Below are 22,916 nucleotides of genomic sequence, written 5' to 3'. Positions count from 1 at the left end.
GATAAAAAACTATGTCCCTTTTTAGTTTAATCTTTTCTTTTAGCTAAATGATTGTAGTGTTGTACAATCCAGGGATGTCTTTTAACCTCAGCCAAGGAAATTCGCTCCAAACTTTTTTTCTTGATCAGCTACGAAAATATATTTTTATAAATAAAAAATCTTTAGCATGTATATTCTGACACAGATATATAAAGCACAAATGGTACCTTGGATATAAGATCTTTGGCTGCAGGTTTAATCTGTTCTGGCCACTGTATAGTTATAGTTTTTATTTTTGCATACGTTTCTTGTGTGGTGCCACTTAAAAAAGGTGGCTGCCCCGTGAGAAACTCGTAACAAAGAATTCCTAAGCACCAATGGTCAACATAGAAATCATAACTCTGTCCCATTACCATCTCCGGTGGCAAATAATCTAATGTTCCACATAATGTTTCTCGTCTGAAAGAATAAATTTCAATTCAGCTCTAAACGATTTGCAATAAAATTAAACTTGTTAAATAAATACTTTCTTCGGAATTATAAGCATTGTGCTATTTAAAAAAATGAAAAACGGGTTTTGTGCTTACTTTGCGGATGGTGCGTGTACAGACCAACCAAAATCTGCAAGTTTTATATCTCCGTTATATGTAAGTAATAAATTCTCAGGTTTTATGTCTCTGTGAATCACATTGCAACGGTGACAATACTCCAAAGCGTCGGCTACTTGATACGTATATTTGGCAGATCTGATGAAATACTGAATAATTTTTAAATTATACATAACAATGGGTGTGTTAGGATTACAAATACATACAAGTGCTCATTGAATCTCTCGTTCGGTTGACGTTTCAATTCCTTGTACAATTCGCCTCTGGCGGCGAATTCCAATACTAGATAAATTCTCTTGTTATCATGAAAATATGTTAACAGTTGAAGAATATTTGGATGGCTGGAAACACGTATGAACAAGATAATAATTATGAAGAAAATATTTAACATTTTTCAATATGGTATACATATATACCTTAAATGTGATTGTATTTCAATTTCTCGCATTACTTGTTTTTCCACGCGTCCTTTCATCAATTCAACTTTATATAATGTCTTCAGGGCAACCATATACTGAGTAGTCTTCTCCCTGGCTAAATATACACGGCCAAACTTTCCTCTCCCTAATGGCGATCCAATTTCAAAATCCTCTAGACTCCATTTGTAAGGACTATTTAATGTTAATAAATTCTAATTTATGGAAATCCATAAACAAATTTAAAATGGCAATATAATTGACTAATATTATTAATTTAATGTGAAAAGATTTAATACTTGAAAATCCTATATGATGTTGATCACTTATTAAAAACTGTACTTATATAACTCTATATAATTGCAATACATCTATTTTTTCAACTAAACTTCTTGTACAATTTTTCTTTTCTCTTTTTCTCTACACATGGAGAAAAAAGAAAAAAGACAAATGATGCAAAAAGTTCAATTCAAAAATACAGATTTAATGTTCAGTATAATTATGTTTATATGTACGTACTTTCTGTCTGGGTATTTTCTGGCATGCTCCTGCATCTTACGCATCGTATTTTCAACAGATTCATTAAATTCAACAGGCACGGGTGTTGATGAAAATTTATTTATATAATCCATTATAGACAATACCCAATGAGAAATGACAATGGAATTGATATAGAACCAACGATATGTTTACTGTACAATATCACTAGAAAAAATGTTATACAAGACATATATAAATTGCTGTATTTCTTATAATTTATAAAAATACTCATTGTGAATACAATAAAAAAAATCATTAACATGACATTTTCTTTTTTATATAGATAATAATCAAATACAAAGTGATCACAAGTTTGTTTATATCTTAATAAAAGGAAATCTAAATTATTTCACTTAAATATGTGAAATCACTAAATAGCATTCACATATGACATATTTTTATAAAATTATAAAGAAAAATATATTAAACTTAAAAAGTACTATAAATGTGACTTGGGACAGTGCAGGGAACTTGGGACAGCATGAATTTTTGTTAAATTTAATCATGGTATCTACCCATAATTAAATTTAATAAAAGTACACGCTGTCCTAAATTACTTACACTGTTCCAGGTCATCTACATTTACGGTATCCAAGTAAAAATATATTGTTATTAAAAAAGAAAATAATAGAATTAGAAATTTCTTCAGGCATTTATCAGATGTCCAAAATTCTTCTCGGAGGATTCTTAGTAACATACCTACTATTCACTTATATTAAATATAAATATATAACGTCGGTGTACAGTCTTAAAATACAATAAGCGTTGGGAGACGCCAATAAGGGTTCAACTTGTTCAAGTAAACTTTAACAAATGGTTTGTTTTCTGTTCCTGCACTAGACTGCACGAGAATCTCTTTCTTGCTTTCGATAAGTATCAAATATATACTATTTCACTTTAAGTTCCAAAAGTGTACACTGATTCAACCACAGAAAACAGACCTAATAATATACACTTCACGATACCATACTGGTCCAGGCATCTTAATAACGGTTGTAACTGACATGGTTCCCTCGCATTTTAACTTGAACACATTTGAATTTTCAATGGAGACCTCTCTCGGAAACAGCTGTGAACTACATGTTCGTAATTATTGGTACAATGGGCGTATTCAGTACTATTGCAGAGAAAAACCTAAGAGAGGACAATGACGGTTCAAAACTTGTAACTGCAAATTATTGCCGCGCACTACTGCCCTCTGACAAAGTGAATGTAAACTACATACGTCCACTTTTCAAGGTTGAAGATGATAAATCAACTTGATTTATACACCGACAAGATACTATTAAAGACCGTCAACCCTGGGCAAATTTTCGACAGTATAAAAAGGACCCTAAGGAGGTAATTGAAAAACGCTGACATTATCGACAATTGATATAAGTTTGTTTAACATAAATATTTGGCTCATACATTACTAAATTTATGATTTTTTATTACATGAATGTTCCATAAATAAATATGCATACTTGTAAAGCTATAATATCTTATATATTGCAGAAAAATTACAATTTTTTTCTCTGCAGTTATCATCTTTGTTGATAATAAAACTTTGACGATAACACTAAAATCATAATTTTAAAGAAAAATCGAGTATTATTGAGTTCTAAATGCATAAATACGTCTACTAAACTAATAAATCATAAAATTAGTACAATATTATCAGTTTTTAACTCTTAATTACTTCAATATTCGCAAGGACGCGAACTCTCGTAAAAATGTCGGTCTTTAATAGAATCTCGTCGGTGGTTTATATAATCGTGTTACATATAGCACGATTATATAAATCAAATATCGATTTAGGACTAAATTACGACAACCAATCAAGTATTTGTCCTAAAAATCACAATAACCAATCAAATGCTTATCCTAAATTCAGGACAAATTTTTGCGCATGCGTTTATATAAAACCGGTTCTATATTAGTTGCAAATCGGTCGCAAGTTTGTTGCGACAGCCAATCTGAAGCTTGCATTTTGAAATTAACGCTTCATATCGGCTGTTGCAACAAAGTTGCGATCGGCAACTAACGTAGAACCGGTTTTATATAAACGCATGCGCAAAAATTTGTCCTGAATTTAGGAAAAGCATTAAGAAAGCAATTTCTGTTATATCTTTTTATTCGTTATTTTTGATCCATATTCGCCAAATTCTAATTATAGGATCTCGAGGTTTAATAACATTCGTAGTTATGAAATTGGCCAATCACAATCGTTTCATTCTTTCGAGGAACAGCTATTGGTCAATTTCATAACTACGGATGTTATTAAACCCGATTAAGGGTACCGTGTAAAGCCCAAGACACAATGCGAGGGAATAGTGATAGCGATAGAAATAACACGATTTCAACCTATCAGAAACTGTGTATTCCGATATATCCGATTTCTGATAGGTTGAAATCGTGTTATTCCTTTCGCTATCGCTATTCTCTCGCATTGTTTCTTGGGCTTTAATGTAGTCACAGTCGAGCGTTTTAAAACTTGAGATCGCAATTTTGATTATTAAATCGATTTGCTAGACTTTACGATCTCTTACTATACAACTAAAATTTTTGTACGCGTGATGGCCTTTAAATAGATCTGTTCGCGTTGATTGAAATCCCCAAAAATTTTAAACTTAGAGATAAATATATATTTGGATATTGAAGAAAGTAAAAACGAAGGTGCTAAGTAGCATAGATACAAAAAGTGCAAATAATGCGAACAGACCTAATATAAAAATCGACTTATAAATACCGACCTAAAATTCGAAAATGTTTGCTCTTTCAGTTCCAAAACTCATTTAAAAAACTTGACCTGATTTCTCTGTCGTAATTATTCTTATATTAATTATAAGTAATTATTCTTTATTGTTTCAAACCTCATCGAAAAAAATTTAAATTTAAATTCTCGCGCATAATTTAATTTAATGCACATGTGCCATTGGAATAAATCACTCTTTTGTATCTATTTTATAAGTTTGTAAATGATATAAGCATTGACAGTAAGATAATCTAATAAAATGTTTTATTTCTCGCCATTACTATTTTGTTAAATAATTATAAAAAGAAATAAACATTTCGATATAAAATTTTCTAATAAAATTTGTACAAATAAATTAGATATTTATACTATATTTATTTGAAAATTACCGTCATTATAAATCTAATACGATACATTTAACTATTTCAGAATATTTTAAAATTAAAATCGACTGTCTTAATATCTCCAGAATATCGTATAAATGTGATATTTTCTTTGCGCGATAGCATATTTTTTTTCTTTCTATGGAAGTAATAATCATTAGGTGTATTATTTTCTAACAATAATTCTATGGAGATTTATAAATATGTTATCTTGGGCAAAATTTAGTCGCTATGTATATACTTTATTTCTTAGTAGAATGTATACTAAACACTAGCATCAGCTGCTTATACATTCAAGTATTATAATTAAAATTTAACTTATTCGTTTATGTAATAAGTAAATACAAATGAAAAATTCAAAGATATATATGTATATGTATTTACGTACAAGTAAATAAATTAACGTTTCAGATAAAAAAATAAACACAAAAATGTGACAATACTTTATAGTTACAAATTATACAAACTCCGTTTGCGTATGCGATATCACCCTATTTAACTAGAATTAGACAAAAAAAAATTTTAACAATACATTCCAATATATAAATACAAGTAACAAGAGAGATGAACATTTTATAACGTACAGTAAAATATATAAAACATATATATATATAATGTAATCCTGTCTATAAATTCATTGATCTATTGATGCATAAAAATCAATGTAAATCAAGCATAATTACATTTGCACAAAATAAACCATGGCATTTTAACTTTTTGGTTACACATTGACTCGTGTTATTCCAAAGAAGCAGACTATAAATAAATGTACGATGCCTTCCTAAAGATACGTATGGTAGCGTATAATATTATTAAATTAACTGTACAGAAAATAACAACATAGATGCAAACTATGTCGTCGACGCGATCTTTGTTATTTACAGGCTCGCTTCGCGCAAGATTACAAGAAAAAACATAAAATAATTAATGTGCATCGCCGTTTAAACCTTGGCTAAGCAACATGCGACGTTATAGGCAAAAGATGGAATGTAAATTGCATTAATAGCTGTAAATTAGACAAGGTAGATTATGGCAATAAACATGATAGTGCGAGCAACGTTGCAAAACGTCATAAATAAAACAAATCATCTCCTTCCATCACGTAGGTTTTCACATTAGAATTGAACAAAAACTCCCGAATATATCGCCTGGCTTCCACCGCGTTTCTTCCGGAAAGCAATGCACACTAGATGTGTAGAGTTTAAAAGTTTTATTACGTGTGTCCTCATTTCTTCCTCTTTTTCAAATAAGTATACATATGCTTACGCTAAGTGCATGTTCCGTTAATCGCGTGCATGCAGATAATTCTTTCTATTTCCTAGTTAACAGCAGAATTGTATCGTGTCATTGAAATATCGTATATCAATATATATATTATATTATATACGATGCTCTTATATAAAATGCGAAGATTCTTAATGCGATCGTTATTAAATCAATGTCCAAGTGTCCGCTAAATCATAAATCCTATGCTTAGGCGTATCTACCTCAGAGCTGTTAAACCAATAATATATCCAAGATTTTTGCAATATTAACATTAATGTACTACATTTCCTATAAATGTCGAAGTGAAATAAAGCGACATTCGTGATAACGTACCGTAAAATTATCAATTGTACCGATTGTAAACCAATACATCACAGAAACGAATTGCGGTAACATCAAGTAACATGAAAAGAATGTAGAAAGATGCACTCAAATTCTAATACAATCAATAATTATGGTATTCTAACTTTAAATGCACTTCGCGATCATGTTCCCTATCCTCTTATTTTTTTCTTTTTTCTTATAAGAGTACGCTTATCCGTAGGCAATAAGTACTAATTAGATTACAGATACCACACTACTATTATTGCGGAAAACATTGTGTAATATATCGATGTGTTTCTTTAGTTCGATATTAGGAAGGAATATGTAGCATGTTACGTTAATAGTATCGCTCGACTTAAAACTGTAAACCTATACAAGTAGCAATCGTATTTCTGAATCAGACAAACGCAAGACAGAAAAGGCCAGAGGCAGGAGAGAACTAAGAGAAAATGATGAATTATACCAATTAGACGTACACTATCTTGTTATCTAAATACTTTGGCAGTGCAAGAGTGACAAATGATGACGGTCATATTTGTTCGTAATTTCTTCGCTGTAAAATATCGAAAAAAAAAAAATCAAAAAAAGTGAAATCGTATTAAATTTTAAAGAAACAAAAAAAGATTCTTCAATACATACAGATTACATACATTCAAATAATGTACTACAAGACTTGCTCCTCCTGCTCTTAAATTAGAGAGGAAAATATAATTGGACAAAAACATTTGTTAAAATTATGATGGGCAGGAAAGAATAAATAAGAAATTTATCAATCCAGTATGTTCTTTGTAGTCTGTTATTCTGTTAGGCTTTTAAACCCAAAGTCTGTAATAATGTTGCAATTCATAGTAAGAATATCGATTTTTTTTTAAAGAAAACAAGATGTATAAATTGCACAAGAGAAGTAAAGATTTTCTAGGCTATTATTTTATAACAAAAACCACAACATTCTTGATATATAATACTCGCCAATGTACCTAACAAGGTAAAGCTGTATATATATTTCATTAATAAAAACATAATCACGAGAATTACGACGTTCGAAATAATCGTCTCTCACATTCTTGCATACCGTGATTCTCCATAATTTCATGGATACTCTTAATAATTTAAAAGATACAAAGAGATAAATAACAAAAATTATTGAAAGCACGAGGGAGCAATATAATATGGGCGATTACATATCCGGATATAAAAACGAAACTACTTTATAGTTTCCACTGAAAGTAGAGCGTGGCTCAGTAACGAATACGCATGGTCTGAAAATAATATCGTTACCAAAAAATAACACAAGTAAGAAACAACTGATCAGCGCAGATCCGGATTATCATTAATTTGCTTTTTTATACGTAACAATACTGTTGTATACCACTGATCCAATCTTGAAATTGAATCGTATTCCTTCACTGCTTCTGTGTAACCTTCTAGATTTTGATCCTCCAAATGCTCTATCAATGTCTATAGATGTACAATATTCAAATTATCACAAAGTATACTAAAAAAAAATAAAAAAAAAAGTCAGGTGACAAATTTGGCATAAAAACATACCTTTACCAGTTTACATTCTCTAGCGTCTTGAAAAGCAGGATATTGTTCCTGATAACGCTCAATCGCATGTTGAGCATTTAACGAATCCACGCACAAGTGACATAACGCAGCACGAAAGAAGTATTCCTTGGCGCTATATTTTAGTAAAGAACTTTCTAATGATGCAGAAGCGACCTGTAAAATAAATTGATAAGGATTTAAACATTCATATTCACATTAATCATTTACATTCAAATTAAAAAAAAATTATAGAAAAATTATAACTCGCTATCGCCATATGCACGGAATATATCTTCAATCTTTACCTGCTCGTAGATCTGAATGGCTTTATCATAATTCTCAAGTTGCGCGGCGTACTGCGCGACTTTTAAAAGACACTTGTTTGCAGAGGAGTTACTTTCCTCACCGCGGAAATAATCCGCAGCTTGCTCGTAATGATGTACCGCGCGCTCCAAATCAACCGCTTCGCTTTCGTAGATTTCGGCTATACTTTGATGATGTTTAGCTGCCATCGTAAAACGACCCATGTCGGTATAAATCTCGATAGCTTTCAACAGGCAACTGATTGCCTCTGTAAAGATAGAATAACAATGATACATAAATTATTTGTCATCTTGACAAATTCAGTCGCTCGCACTAAATCAGTACACTTTATTGAAAAGATTGCTTCATGTAAAGTGTTTAAATGTGGCGAATAATATAACTAATTTTGACAATAAAATAATATATGTATTTTATTAAATAATACATAATATTTGTTTTGGGCATTTCATCGTTAAAAATATTCATATATGCTAAAACATTTACTTTGCAAATTTCAGTCCTAGCCGCTTTTAATGCTCACAATGCTTGTGGGAATCATTTCATCTTGTTGTTTATCAAATATTAAACAAGAACAATGTTCACGAGCGTTGCGAGCGTTAAGTGGAACACAGCCCTAATATAGCGCAAGTAACCGAATTTGCCATTTGTTTAACAATGGCAACCAACAAGAATATAATGGTTCTGTTCTCTGTGGCTAAACTAGTATGCACTTAAAATGAAATAGATATATATTTTTAAAAAGTTTGATGAAAAGTGAGACAGAAACTATAGAAAATTATAGCGCAGTCTAGTGCAGTGACAAATAACAGACTTTGTGTTATACTGTGTCATTTGTTTGTCTTGGTCTTATAAATTACCGTTTGTATCGGACTTTTTGAAGCAATTGGCAGCGTCTACGTAATTATTAGCCGCGTCATGACGGCTACCCGCCTTCGAATGTAAATCTGCTGCATCGTAAAACGCCTTGCCTGCTGAACTCCACTTCTTTGCCATCTTGAACATGTTCGCTGCCCGTTGGTAACATTCTACTGCTTCCTCAACTTTCGACGAACTCCTGCAAAGTCAAACTTATCAACCTAAAGTACAATGATACTGACCATATGGACTTTGCCATCCTTCAACAAAGTGATATCGGTCTATCGAAATGCAAGAGACGTCAATGCAAGGATATTGCAAAGACATTGCGATTTCCAGCATAACACCATAGATGATCTGGTGATGCTGAGAAATCCAATTACGTATACCAAATGGCAATGGTGCTTCCCGACAAAAGACACGAGATACGAATCATTTCATCTTTGTTTAATATTGGCAAAAAAGAAGTAATAATTCATTGTGTTACACTATGGCTTTATTAGTGAAAAGATAGCCGATAGTAAGCACAGATGCCATGTATTGACACATATCCACATGCGGCGTACGCACACACGGAAGGTCGTCCGCATCATCGTTATTACGACGCAGAAAAGACGACGGAGTCGTAATAACACGGCAATCGAGCGTCGAGGACGTCGTGCGGCACGGGAGTGACGCGAGCCGGAGGATGAAATTAACGCAGGATCGCGCAGGAGTACGCGAACTGCGAAGAGGTTCGTGCGCTTACGATGTATGTACGATCGGGCGAGTTCAAGTAGCAAATCGATCGTCTCACCCAAACAGAGCGCCGAAGAAGCCCTTCGACGACGACAGCTTCCTTTCGGCCTCCGCCATCAGTTGTAAGGCCTTCTGTTCGTTATCAGCCATCTCGATGGTGATCGACGATTATGTCGGCCCGATTGTTTTTTCCCCGAATGCGAAACCCACTCAAGCGTCCAGATTCATCAACTCAATAGTGAATAGATTTCACCTGATCTCACCACCACGTCTTCCCTTCCACCCCCTTCGTCCCTCACGACGTCACTGGACTGCACTAGACTGCACTAGACTGCACTAGACTGCACTAGACTGCACTAGACTGCACTAGACTGCACTAGACTGCACTAGACTGCACTAGACTGCACTAGACTGCACTAGACTGCACTAGACTGCACTAGACTGCACTAGACTGCACTAGACTGCACTAGACTGCACTAGACTGCACTAGACTGCACTAGACTGCACTAGACTGCACTAGACTGCACTAGACTGCACTAGACTGCACTAGACTGCACTAGACTGCACTAGACTGCACTAGACTGCACTAGACTGCACTAGACTGCACTAGACTGCACTAGACTGCACTAGACTGCACTAGACTGCACTAGACTGCACTAGACTGCACTAGACTGCACTAGACTGCACTAGACTGCACTAGACTGCACTAGACTGCACTAGACTGCACTAGACTGCACTAGACTGCACTAGACTGCACTAGACTGCACTAGACTGCACTAGACTGCACTAGACTGCACTAGACTGCACTAGACTGCACTAGACTGCACTAGACTGCACTAGACTGCACTAGACTGCACTAGACTGCACTAGACTGCACTAGACTGCACTAGACTGCACTAGACTGCACTAGACTGCACTAGACTGCACTAGACTGCACTAGACTGCACTAGACTGCACTAGACTGCACTAGACTGCACTAGACTGCACTAGACTGCACTAGACTGCACTAGACTGCACTAGACTGCACTAGACTGCACTAGACTGCACTAGACTGCACTAGACTGCACTAGACTGCACTAGACTGCACTAGACTGCACTAGACTGCACTAGACTGCACTAGACTGCACTAGACTGCACTAGACTGCACTAGACTGCACTAGACTGCACTAGACTGCACTAGACTGCACTAGACTGCACTAGACTGCACTAGACTGCACTAGACTGCACTAGACTGCACTAGACTGCACTAGACTGCACTAGACTGCACTAGACTGCACTAGACTGCACTAGACTGCACTAGACACCGCGCGCGCGGATCACGGATGAGGAAGCGAGAACGTCGTGTCGTGTTGCGTGTCAATGCGTACTGCGTTGGCCACAGTTGGCCGTTGCGTTGTCGTTGCGTTCCGTTGCGTTGCGTATATCATCGCTGTCAGGGACGCCAACCCCAGCCACGGACTTTAAGGCTGATCTGGTGCGACATTTGAAAATCGGCGACGCTTTAAAAATTGGAGCGTGACCAATTAGGAACGTGTTGAATAGAGCGGCAGAAGAGTTCTTTGTTCCGATTGGTCGGAACAAATATCGTTCAGATTCAATTAGTTTCAATCAGATTCGGCGTGTAGTCCGTGGTGCTACTTTTAGAAACGGCGTGTTCCGATTTTAAATTTACAAAAAATTATTGCAACTTAAATTTATTGAATGAATTTAAATAATCCAGTTTAAGATTTTGAAATGGCCCTAAACGACTGAAAGATTTTATTATTATTTATATCACATTAATTCAATTGAATTTGATTTAAAATAATTTCTTAAATTAGTATAAAATCAGATTAAATGCCGTTCTTACAAAAGAGCTGCGGCACCACGGATTACGCGCCGATAAAATAATCGTGTAACAACTTGAAATCGTACTCTATCGAAGAGATGATCTTATTATATAATATCAGATTGTAGCCGGTACTCGTATCTGTTCTTATTTCGAGACAAAGGCTAAATTAAAAACCGAGATAAAAATTAATCTATTTTTATTACATTATAGATAGAAATAATAATCATATTAGAAACACATATTCCGTCTTCGAAAAATCAACATTTTTTTTATTGGACGTCGATGTGCGCTCTGAATTTAGCAAAAATTTAGTGTGACGAGATTCGACCGCAATCGTGGTATGATTGACATTCGCGCACTTCAAACTGCACGCGTGCACGAACGCAAATGATTCGCTTCTGTTTTCTACTTTGATTTACGTTAATTTGAATTGACGACACGTCGCGTTAATCATCGAATAAAATGTCCTTTTTATACAGGCAGGAGATAAGATCGCTGCAGGATGGCTCGCCGAACACCTTCATAATCGGTGTGATTATAAACAGCACGAATATGAAAACGTTTGTCGTATCTCGTGCCAGATGTACGTATCTCTGCTGTTCTTTTCTTCTTCATCTTATTGCAATATACTTGTATTTAAAACAATAAATTAAAAACGCGATCGATTTGAAAACAAACACGAGTCGATTCGCAGAAATATATTTTTTTTATAAAAAAGCTTTCAATCTGAATTACACATTAATGAAAAGCGTTATGCATGTGAGAATGCATGTATATAATTTTCCATTAAATGCGTCGCCCTAGATTTGAGAATCTGTTAGACAAATCGGCTGAATTGCCTTTATGTTTAATTTATTTTGCTTATAATCTTACTGATAATTATATTACAGTTAATACTGGCGAACGTGGCGTATGGACATTCACTTTGCGCGACTCCGAGGATGACTTTATTAACGTCACTGTATGGGGCAGCACGGAATATGTAAAAAAATTATCGTCCACATTTATCATCGGATCCGTAGGTGAATATTTTATGAATAAATTGTCCATAAACTATAAAGAACAAATGGTTCACTTTGTAGTCAATAATATCTAATGATTAAACGTCCCTCTCACATTAAAAGATCACTATTATATAGGAAATCAATATTTAATCAGATATATTTAACAATTATTATTATTTTTAAATTATTATTTAAAAAATTACTACGTATTAAAGTGTATGTACGTAATTTTCTTTTATTGTATATGTATTCAATATATTCTCTTTCTATAATTTATATTTAATACAATACATTTTTTTCGCTATTGCTCTAAATATAAACGGTTTCAATATCTATTTGTGCGAATAAAGCGTAGAAAAAATAACAAATTTCTGCATTTAAATATTTGCGATAAATCTCAGAATATTCTGTAACTTTTAACCACTGAACCGATATAGGTAGTTATAATCATTACAGAATAGAATCATTAACACTTTCAGATTTTTGGAAATTATATGCAACGTACGTACAGCTAAGCTTTTGTCTTGTCCGAGAACTGCGCCGCGTTCATACGCCACATATATTAATAAGGTCACATATATTAATAAGAGTTTGCTTTACAGTGGAAGTGATAAGCGCAAAAATCGTGAAACGCAATCTCAATGATAAGAACGAACAATTCATGCCATCGACCTCCAGCCCTTTTACCTTGATCATAAATGAGGGTATAGCCTTAATACAGAATCACGACGCGCCAACTCGCGAACAATACAAAGATCTGTTAACGCGACCTGTGAAAAATGTGACCTCCGCGAAAAGCCTAAAAACTATTCTGGATAATATAGACGCTCTGTGTGATCGCTTCGTTGATCTTCTGGTCGTTGTTACGTTTGTAAGTTGCAACAAATAAAACGCTTCGAGTCTATATATAATAATCACACCGTTTTTCATGGCTATATAATATGTGTGCGTGCGTGCGTGCGTGCGTGCGTGTGTGTGCGTGAATATGTAAGATTGAGAATATAGATTATTTATTTAATTGAAAATTATTATCTATAATTTGATTGTTTTTTAATTTCTGAATATTCTCACTGACTGTCTCATTACAATTGTTTAGAGGAAGTTGACTATAATTCTTTAAAGTCATCAACTTCTTCAAAACTATTACTTTGATGCTTATTGTAAACATCAACAATAATTTTTAATTATTGTGCCGCAGATTGCTGATGCTCGTAATATAATGACACGGAATGGACGATCCTTAACGTGTCGCAATTTCGAAGTCGCAGATGGATCGACGGATAATACCGTGTCATTGATGTTGTGGGATAATGACTGGATTGAGAGATCTGCCTCTTGGGAACCGAAGAAGACAATATTATTCTTGATCGATGCTCGCATTGCATATGACGAGTATAAGAAGAAAATGACGTTAAGTATCTGTACGTTAAAGATCTGATTTTGACTTAGTATAATTTATTGTTACAGTATTTTAATATATCGCCAACTAATGTATCGTCAATAAATTTTAACTATAAGAATTAATTGTTAGAATGTCTGAAAACTATATCATTGATAGTATATCTAGTAAAAAACCTTCGAGAGAAAATCTCTGAATATATCTATAAAATTCAATATTCGGATATATCGTTATAATAAATTATTGTGTATCGGTGTCTTTAAAAAGATTCTTCAGAATATAAAACCATTCTCTTTTAAATTGCTTAAGCAACAGTTGATGAAACGGTATACGTTTATCAATTTAATCCTTTGGGTAGTTTCGCCATATGTTACATAAGCGGCATTAAACAACAATGGAAAGAACTGTTATTACATTCGTAAATCGTTTTTATTTCACGTAGCAAGACGAACGTTGATCACGGAGTGTCTGAACATACCCCAAGCTGCAGATATTATGAATGCGGTGCAGCATTATGATCCTGATTCCATATGCAGCGATCCGTTCGCCATACCAAATCGTAAGAATACAATTTGCTTAAAAAATGTTTCAAATAATATAAACAATAATGGTAAAAAAATAAGTATGTCTTTGATCCTATATTTTATGGAGGTCAAATTTGACGAGAAAAGTTTTTTTTTGTGCGTATAATAAAAATTTTATTATTATTATTATTAATTTTTGTATTAACAGCGGAGACTATTACGACTGTAATGACGGTACAACAAATCACAGAGAAATTACAAAAGAATAAAGCGACTGCGGAGGGTGAAAGATTGCAATTCGCAACGATCGTAAGGGCTTCGGTAACCGAAATGAATTTGGACGGTCCACTCAAAGATGTGATATCTATAAAATGGTACTTTATCTTTATTTTCATGTTATATTATCTATATAAATTAAAAAATTAATTGTGCTGTTATTTTTTACTTTCATTTTTAGTGCTCTATGTAAAAAGTCTATCGCAGACGTGCAAGATTCCTGTATGAATTTAAATTGTCCGTCTGGCAATGGAATGCGAACACCATTAAATACTGTAAAGTTTAATGTAAAAATAAATTTGAAAGACGACACCGGATATCTTATCGGATGTCGTTTAACCGATGACATCGCGGAGCGTGTCTTGGGCTACACAGTTGATGAATTTCAGGTACTCATATCAACAATTCTCTCTCTCTCTCTCTCTCTCTCTCTCGATTTTTTCTCTCTTATAGAATTGTGAACTTACAAAAAATACAAATTCTTGAAATTCCATTTTTCATATTTAAAAAGTATATAATTATTGCAGACAATGACAGTAGAAAAGCGCAGCGAATTAAAATGGCTATATTTGTTAGAAAAATGTGACGTTCGTCTATATATTCTCGGACCGACATCTGTCTTTTCGCGCACCTTATATAAGGTCTTATCTATTCAACCAGACAATGAAATGGAACAAGCTCTCGAACAGATTGCATCTGTGCCTCAGTATTAAAAATTAATATTTTTAATTTGATACAATTCGTCATAATAATAAACCTTTTATTTAAGCGCATAAAAATATATCATACGAATTGATATACTTCTTTAGTTTACTACTTATAATGCTTATGTTTATTGTACTTTTATCTATAACATATTGTATTATACATGTATAATACAAATAATAAATTAAATATACAAATACATATCTCTTTAATATAATTAGATCTTTTTGCCTTTAATTCTTAAGTATAAAAATCAATATATCATAGGGTTTTTCATTTATAGTACATGATAAAAGTTTTTCTTTTCTCTTCTTTCTGATAAGATTGTCCTCGCAATTTTCACATGTTACACTCGAGCTTTTCAATTATAACTGTATTAAGACAGAACAGATTTAAGAGTGCGTTCAAATTAGAAGCGTCAATTAACAGCGAGCAGCAAATTAATGGGTGCGTTAAAATCGACAAAGCAGCTAGCCTGCTCGTCGAGTAAATGAACATGATTGATTGTTATTTATAACATTTTATCCGAGTGAATTTGCTCCCATTTAGATTCGATAATGTTTTACTATTGGTTGACGTTATATTTCACTAATAGGAGAGCACACAACGTCATTTAGGTAGGCGTTCAACTTAGGTTGGTGCGAATCCGCTCGAATCGACCCAGCAAACGAGAATGGATTGAAATGAATTGAAATGGATTCAGATTTTCAGAAATATTGATTCACGAATATTAAAATGAATGCTTTTCAATCCTGAATTTTTATTCATTTAAAGGAATTGCATGGAGCATATCTCTATGCCTTTCAATCTAAAAATAATATTAGCTTTTTCTGTGCATTGCGAATACTGTTCAATTCAAAATTTTAAATAGGAAATGCAATTTTTCAGTCCAATTGCATCCAATTGAATCTAATTGAATCTAATTGAATCCAACTAAATCCAAAAAAAGTATTCGCTATTTAAAACGCATTCGGATAGAAAAAAATTTCAATCCATTTTAATTCATTCTCGTTTGCTGGGGAATACGTTATTATAGATCCGAACGATCACATTGTGGTCCACTTGGCGTTACAAACGCTTTGAAGTTTTTGATTGATCAATCGAAAGAAAGAATTTTACTAATTGACCAATCAAAAAATGCTTCGAAGCATCAAGTGAACTGTAGCCTCAATGGTTGCGTTCAGCAGTCTCAACTGTTTGATATGACTAAGGTATATATATATATATATATATATATATATATATATATATATATATTACATATACATACATACATACACACACACATATATATACACGTAGTTTTAATATTTTATCCAAATTATACAGATATTTGTAATTTTAGATAGACTCTGATGAGGCATCTTAAACTTTCGACACTTTACTAAGTTTTTTTTGTGTGCCATAGTCCTTTTGTCGATATCATACTAGCAACTGGAGATTGTGTTTGCATTTGCGGTTGCATCTTTGAGCGCATTCAGCTCACAGTTGAGTGAGCACGCTGTATTGATGTATTCTTTTAGCTCGTCCAATCGGAATTTTAGATCTAGAAGAATTCATCAATAGCAGCGAGCGCTTACTCAATTGTTGTGTCTGCTGAATGGGCTCTTTTAATCAATCGGAATTGTTGATCAGTAGCTTCATTTTGATTGGTCAAGGAATGCAAACGCGAATGTAGACGTAATCTCCAATCGCTAATGTGATGTGGGCCTTACATGGCAGCGTCAAATTGCGTCAATCGTCGAGCGTCGTGAGTTTGATTCGTCGATTTTGATCACGTGACCCGTTTTTAGCGAATAGTAAGCTCACAATACTCGACGCTCGATGCTTGACCACAGTATAATCATACACAGTAGCGACACTGACAGTCGGCACTTTTGATGTAGGTGTTCTTAAGTCACACGATTCACCGCCATGTTGTGATGTGTACACAGTAGAGCTATGATAGGATAACTTAAATTTGAATTTCTGTTAAGCTCCTAATACGTCCGCCATATTCCTAAATGTATAAACCGACACATGCGCAATAAAAGTTGCAGATCACAAAAAAGTTCACTTCACTGTCGCTACTGGGTATGATTATAATGTGGCTTGACGCTCTTATGCAATGGCACCTTAATGCTCCACGTAAAGATGCTTTTAGGAACGCGCGGTAACGCCAATATCGTCCATGACAGTGTCTGTGAATTTAAATATGACATCGCTCGCAACAGAAACGCAACGTACTTTTTCGTTTATCCAGAGTAATTTCCATTGATAGTAATTCCCAATCGTAAGATCGCAAGTTAAGGTGAAATGTTGAGCGGTAGGATGTGAGGTGTGGAATTGAAATGAGCGTTTAACATTTCAACGTAAGATGTTCTTCGAGTGTTTCACGTATATTTCTGTCAAGTCCAATGCCTTCTCACGACGAGCGCACGTTGCAAGCTCTGCAGAAGATTCGCGATGAACTGCAACGTTATTATATTCTGTTGCGGTTGATCAGGACCGATCTCGAGAAAATAGCGAAGAATTTTACTACCTTATCGGTGGGTATAGATACTGCTAATATCTATTGTTAAGTACACTCAATTGACATAACCCGTCAACTACTACTTTTGAGAAACGAGGATCTCGTTATGACTAAAATGATTTTTTTCAAGCTTTAGAATAATACTGATTCTTACAAGAATTCTACTGCACTTCGTCAATCTTTGTGCACTAATAATAAAGTGATTTGTTGAGAACTTAATAAACGGAATGTATAACCTTTTCAATCAATACAAATTATTTCTTTTATGATTCTAGTTTGATTGGAGATCTTTAACAGACTTTAAAAGTAAACTCATTTATCATTTATCTAAATTGTTTATGCTATAACTATAATTACAATTCTTCCTAATATCCTCCTTAAATTTGTTTTAATAAATTCATTGGAGTAGTCAGATTTATAAATCTTGCACATTTACTTATTTCAGGTAAACTCATTAATTATCTTAAAATTCTTTAAGAAAATTTTTTTTTAAGAATAATATAATTCTCAAAACCTTTAGATTATAAATTGCTTATACAAGCAGTTTGCGATATAATTTATAATGCTTCATACTTTTCTATGACTATAATTTTCATTAAGAATAATTGAAAAGTGATATAGAATCTGTATTACGAATGAAATACATAATAGAATTATATAAGTGATTTACTTCTCTTATGTCATAGAAAATTTATCGTACTAATTGAACCGATGTACGCTTATTTGTTTCAGGAGGCTGAGAGTATTTAAGGACAAGTGTAAACTATAGCAGTATATCTATAAATAAAAGTTATAAAATTTGTTTTTTACAAAATGGATTCTCACAAATCTATAATGCATAAGAGATTGGAATCTATACAAAATTCACCAAATTCTTCGTCACCGTTGCGAAGAAAATCCATTGTTCAAATTTCATCAGTACCTAATTTATCAGAAAACGACGATGAGGCAGAACGTATCGCTCGTCGACGTGAAATATTTACAACATCACCGTCTAATGGAAAAAGTAATGGCAAAAGATTATCTCTGGGCCTAGGATTTTTGGCGAATATTCCAGCACCCCAAATGGCCGAGAGCATGAATAAATGCATACAACTGAATGCTGAGAACAAGATCAATATCAAGAACGCATTTAGTTTGGAGATGATCGATTTTATGACGTATATGATAAAGAAACAGGATGTCAATATGTCAAATTTACTAGTGGCTAGCACCTCCTTAGACGTAAGCACCAAGATCTATGGATATCGTGTGGACAACGTACATATGGAAATACTCAAAATGGTTGGTGGACTGGATAAACAGGTAATGGTGAATATGGAGAAAAATTCGGATCAGGAAGAAAATGCGCAGGAAGACGCGGAAAACGTCGAGGTGCCGAAAAAAAAGAAGAAATCGAAGCAAAAGATCTTCAGCACTGTAGAAGCTCTGAGAGGCAACATTGAGATCGCAAAACCTATGTCGACGATGATAGGCGAAGGAGATCTACAAACCAGCGATATGTTGTACCAAGCGATGTTGCCGAACCACGCGAATTCCGGTTTTTATCTGCATCAATATAACGACGTGCTCGTCGATGTCTTAGAGAATAAACCTGAATCGCAAAATAATTCAAACGTAAAGTATGTCATACCAGCGATTGAAGATTTCTCAAATTTGGAGATTTGTACATCATATTCAAACTTTGAGTTTCTCGGTTGGTCCGTAGAGGACGAACCGGAAGAGGAAATCGAATCTCCTGATGACAGTGAGAACAGATTTCAATTTGATTTGGATGCAAGCGTGGAGCATGATAACGATCCGGTGCCCGAGCCCATGAACTACTTCGACATCGAACATGATGACAACGAGAATGTTCAAGCATGTTTTCGACAAACGATGGATCGTCCAGTGAATGTCGTAGAAGTGCACAACGTCCGGGCATCTGAGTACTCCTTTATTCAACCAAACATGAACTTGCATTGGGCTGGCCCGTCCCATTGGAAGTTTTGGAATTTCATGAAATCTCCCGCTGTCGACAGAGGTGCAAAAGTAGCTTGCATGCAAGCTAAGACAAAAGAAAAGAGAAAACAATTTCAACTGCTATATGACGAGGCACGCGATATCATAGACGCAAAGTTCGCGTCAAAGAGCCATACTGTTAAATTACATGCCAAAACCGCGAAAGCGGAATGGAGCGCTGAAAATTTGACTCTACCGGAGGATGTGCATTACGATATTACGCAAGGCAGCAAGCTCTATATGTACAAGAAATTAACTATAAAGGAAAGTAGTGAGAAAGAGAATGCGGTTAATGTCGCTGACGTATCTGATGGCGAGAGATACGACTATAACAATCCAAACGACACGCTGGAATACTGTCCCAATGTTGAACACAATGAAGATTATGATGATTATGGGAGAGAGGATGGTAACTTTGATGATAGCGCCGTAATGGATAATCAGGGTCTTACTGGCGACAATTTAGTTGCCGCGCCAAAGTTAATTAATAAAATATCCATCGCGTATTGTTTGAAAGCGAAGAAAATCGATATGCGACAACTAAAGAAATCCATATGGACCTGTTTGAAGTCCACAAATAATAATGAGACAAATACTGGACAAACAGTAGACGTGACCGATACGATGAAGGAGAGCAAGCAATTCAGTGACGTTTACAAGGCACTGCCGAAATTGCTGACGAAAAGCAACGCTGAGGCATTGAGCGTACCGATCTCTTTTATATCTATGCTGCATTTGGCGAATGAGAAAGAATTGAAGATTTGTTCGGTACCAGACATGTCTGATATTATCATTCAATCTGGATCGCCATCGTTGAAGTGACAAGATTTTCTTTTGTGTGTATATATTCAAATATAGACAGAACGTAAAAAGACAGACAGGACAGAGTGTAATAAAATTTGTATTGCAAGTTATACTATCGTTACTAGAGATCTTATAACAGAATCTCATTCTACTGTTTTACTAACTTTTATTATAGAGTGAGATGATATAAGTTAGAGTCAGATAATATATGCAGAAAAAAAATATACACATATGTGCCTTTTTCTCATAGGCTTTTGAAAAATCGCTCGTATCCAGACTCTATTATAAAATCTCTAATTCGTTACATATTTATGCAACGTAATTTTGGAAGAATATTAATCAGAAATTAGGACAATATTTACTTGTACAATCCTTGTTACAGACAAATGAGTTGACAACTTTTTATTTACGAAATCTCGACAACAATAAATGTATTAGAAATTAAACGAATCTCTAATTCGGTTAGATTGTAACCAATATTTATGTTATACAAACGTGACGTGTATCTATCTACTTGAATCGCACAAGGATATCTAAATCTAACAGATTTTTGAAACTTCCGCGTCCGTCAATGGTAATCGATTTTTTGTTAGAATCAATTGCTTAAAAATATTACCTAAAATTTTGTATAAAATGGATAATTATCGAAAGTTACGTGTTGCGAAAGTGTTTCCGATGTTTTTAAATGGTTGTATTTATAACACGATACCCAGTATTTTATTTTTTCAAATTTACGTTATCCATCGACAATCGATCTGCTCGTGTCAAACGTAGAATTTTTGTATAAGAAATTATAAGGGGCTGCGTACAATTAAAGGAATAAGGAAACGGAATAGGGAATAACCGATTTCAATCTACTAGAAATTATATATTCCGATGTAACCGATTCCTAGTAAGTTGAAATCTGTTTATTTCTATTCTCTCTAATCTTTTGTGCGTAATACGAATCTAAATGAATAGTTACATTGCAGATTGTTGCAAGAATGTTTACATGACAAAATGTTTAAAAAATGTTTAAAAAATGTGTATTTATAACATGGTGCAGTATGATATATGTTCATAGATATATATTTTTGTCATATAAGAATAAAGTATTTTTTTATATTAATAAAAAAAACGCATCTCTCACTTTTATTACTCGCTTTAATTAAGTTGCAGGGATATCAATCTGTTTCTTCATGTATGTACAAGCTTCATATGCATATTTCACGTATCGCAAATCACTTGTTTGTCTCGCATAAATCCAGCGTGATTCGCACGACCACTTCTGACAATAATTTCTTGTTTTCATTCTACAAAATCTTGAAAAAAAAATGTACTTATAAATCGTACTCCTCTTTCCATAACCATAAAAACGTTAAAAATCATTTAATTATGATCGCGCTATCGAGATTGTTTCTCGATTTATCACGGCGATATAGACATCATCCTATTTTTTTGCATCGTAAATTTTCGAAAAACCTTCCGACTGACTATAGAAAAGTCCAGAGGATCAAGGAGAAGAGTGCGAAAAAATTGACGAGGAAAGAAAAAGATAAAAATATGCAAAAAGATAATGAGGCTAACATCAGAGTATGCATCATCGGTGGGGGAGTGACACCTCTTTACACCGCGATTCTTTTGAAGCAATATAAGATTATCAAAAGCATACGTCTGGTGGATACAAGGGACTCCTCATTAGAGGCTTTGACAGATTTGTCACAGCTGGAAACCAGCCCTCGTATAGATTACTTTCGAGAAAAGGATATAAAGCAGGCTCTCAGAGAAGTAAGAGTTTTGAGAAATACACATTACACAGAAATTTTTTTTGTGTCCATTGAAATGAAATAAAATGATGAAAGGAGAGAAATATCAAGACCTAACTTGATGATCGAGAAGAAATTGAAAATTTTGCTTTGTTAATTATATATACAGAATGTTTCGAAATTCGTGCAGCAAAATACCACAGCGAATTCTTGAAAAAAAAATAAGTGACAGAAGTATTTTGCCATTTTTTATTTTGAGCAATTTTTAGGAGATATAACAATTAAAAACTGCAAGTTAATTATAGATTATGGTTAAGTGGTCGTTTAACCGTAATCTATAATTGACCAGTTTTTAATCTGTATCTCACAAAAACTGTTGTTCGAAATTAAAAATAAT

The 22,916-nt window shown here is 34.0% G+C and overlaps 5 protein-coding genes across 7 annotated transcripts in view; 3 read left to right on the top strand and 2 right to left on the bottom strand.

Annotated features, from left to right (window-relative positions):
• Positions 1-3: 3 nt before the first annotated feature.
• Positions 4-2,264, bottom strand: LOC108755897 (aurora kinase B). Its single transcript, XM_018499299.1, has 7 exons — positions 2,243-2,264; positions 1,523-1,708; positions 1,004-1,198; positions 794-928; positions 567-725; positions 207-438; positions 4-128 (listed from the first exon to the last, which is right to left on the bottom strand). The coding sequence occupies exons 2-7, from the start codon at positions 1,633-1,635 to the stop codon at positions 27-29; spliced, it is 936 nt and encodes a 311-aa protein (XP_018354801.1). The 5' UTR covers positions 1,636-1,708; positions 2,243-2,264; the 3' UTR covers positions 4-26.
• A 4,384-nt stretch (positions 2,265-6,648) lies between these two features.
• On the bottom strand, positions 6,649-10,089 carry LOC108755898 (alpha-soluble NSF attachment protein). Its single transcript, XM_018499300.1, has 5 exons — positions 9,777-10,089; positions 8,983-9,179; positions 8,107-8,372; positions 7,802-7,975; positions 6,649-7,711 (listed from the first exon to the last, which is right to left on the bottom strand). Exons 1-5 carry the CDS (start codon positions 9,866-9,868, stop codon positions 7,562-7,564), a joined length of 879 nt encoding a protein of 292 aa, XP_018354802.1. The 5' UTR covers positions 9,869-10,089; the 3' UTR covers positions 6,649-7,561.
• A 1,922-nt stretch (positions 10,090-12,011) lies between these two features.
• On the top strand, positions 12,012-15,465 carry LOC108755823 (meiosis-specific with OB domain-containing protein). Its single transcript, XM_018499123.1, has 8 exons — positions 12,012-12,132; positions 12,440-12,571; positions 13,156-13,424; positions 13,752-13,974; positions 14,395-14,511; positions 14,685-14,850; positions 14,934-15,141; positions 15,280-15,465. The coding sequence occupies exons 1-8, from the start codon at positions 12,012-12,014 to the stop codon at positions 15,463-15,465; spliced, it is 1,422 nt and encodes a 473-aa protein (XP_018354625.1).
• A 2,208-nt stretch (positions 15,466-17,673) lies between these two features.
• On the top strand, positions 17,674-20,833 carry LOC108755729 (condensin complex subunit 2). The gene is made up of 2 exons (XM_018498929.1): positions 17,674-17,985; positions 18,702-20,833. Exon 2 carries the CDS (start codon positions 18,783-18,785, stop codon positions 20,790-20,792), a length of 2,010 nt encoding a protein of 669 aa, XP_018354431.1. The 5' UTR covers positions 17,674-17,985; positions 18,702-18,782; the 3' UTR covers positions 20,793-20,833.
• Positions 20,834-21,916: 1,083 nt separating this feature from the next.
• The window catches only part of LOC108755775 (malate dehydrogenase-like), a 5,461-nt gene continuing 4,461 nt past the window's right edge, over positions 21,917-22,916 (top strand). For all 3 annotated transcript variants that reach the window (XR_001939786.1, XM_018499015.1, XM_018499013.1), the window contains exon 1: positions 21,917-22,541. Coding sequence is in view for 2 of the 3 variants with exons in the window: in XM_018499015.1 (XP_018354517.1) it covers positions 21,957-22,541 (585 nt within the window). In the remaining variant the exon portion in view is untranslated. The remainder of the gene's footprint in view (positions 22,542-22,916) is intronic.

This window comes from Trachymyrmex septentrionalis, unplaced genomic scaffold (assembly GCF_001594115.1).
Source record: "Trachymyrmex septentrionalis isolate Tsep2-gDNA-1 unplaced genomic scaffold, Tsep1.0 scaffold9, whole genome shotgun sequence".
NCBI classification, from domain to species: domain Eukaryota; kingdom Metazoa; phylum Arthropoda; class Insecta; order Hymenoptera; family Formicidae; genus Trachymyrmex; species Trachymyrmex septentrionalis.
This window is presented reverse-complemented; position numbering and strand designations above follow the sequence as displayed.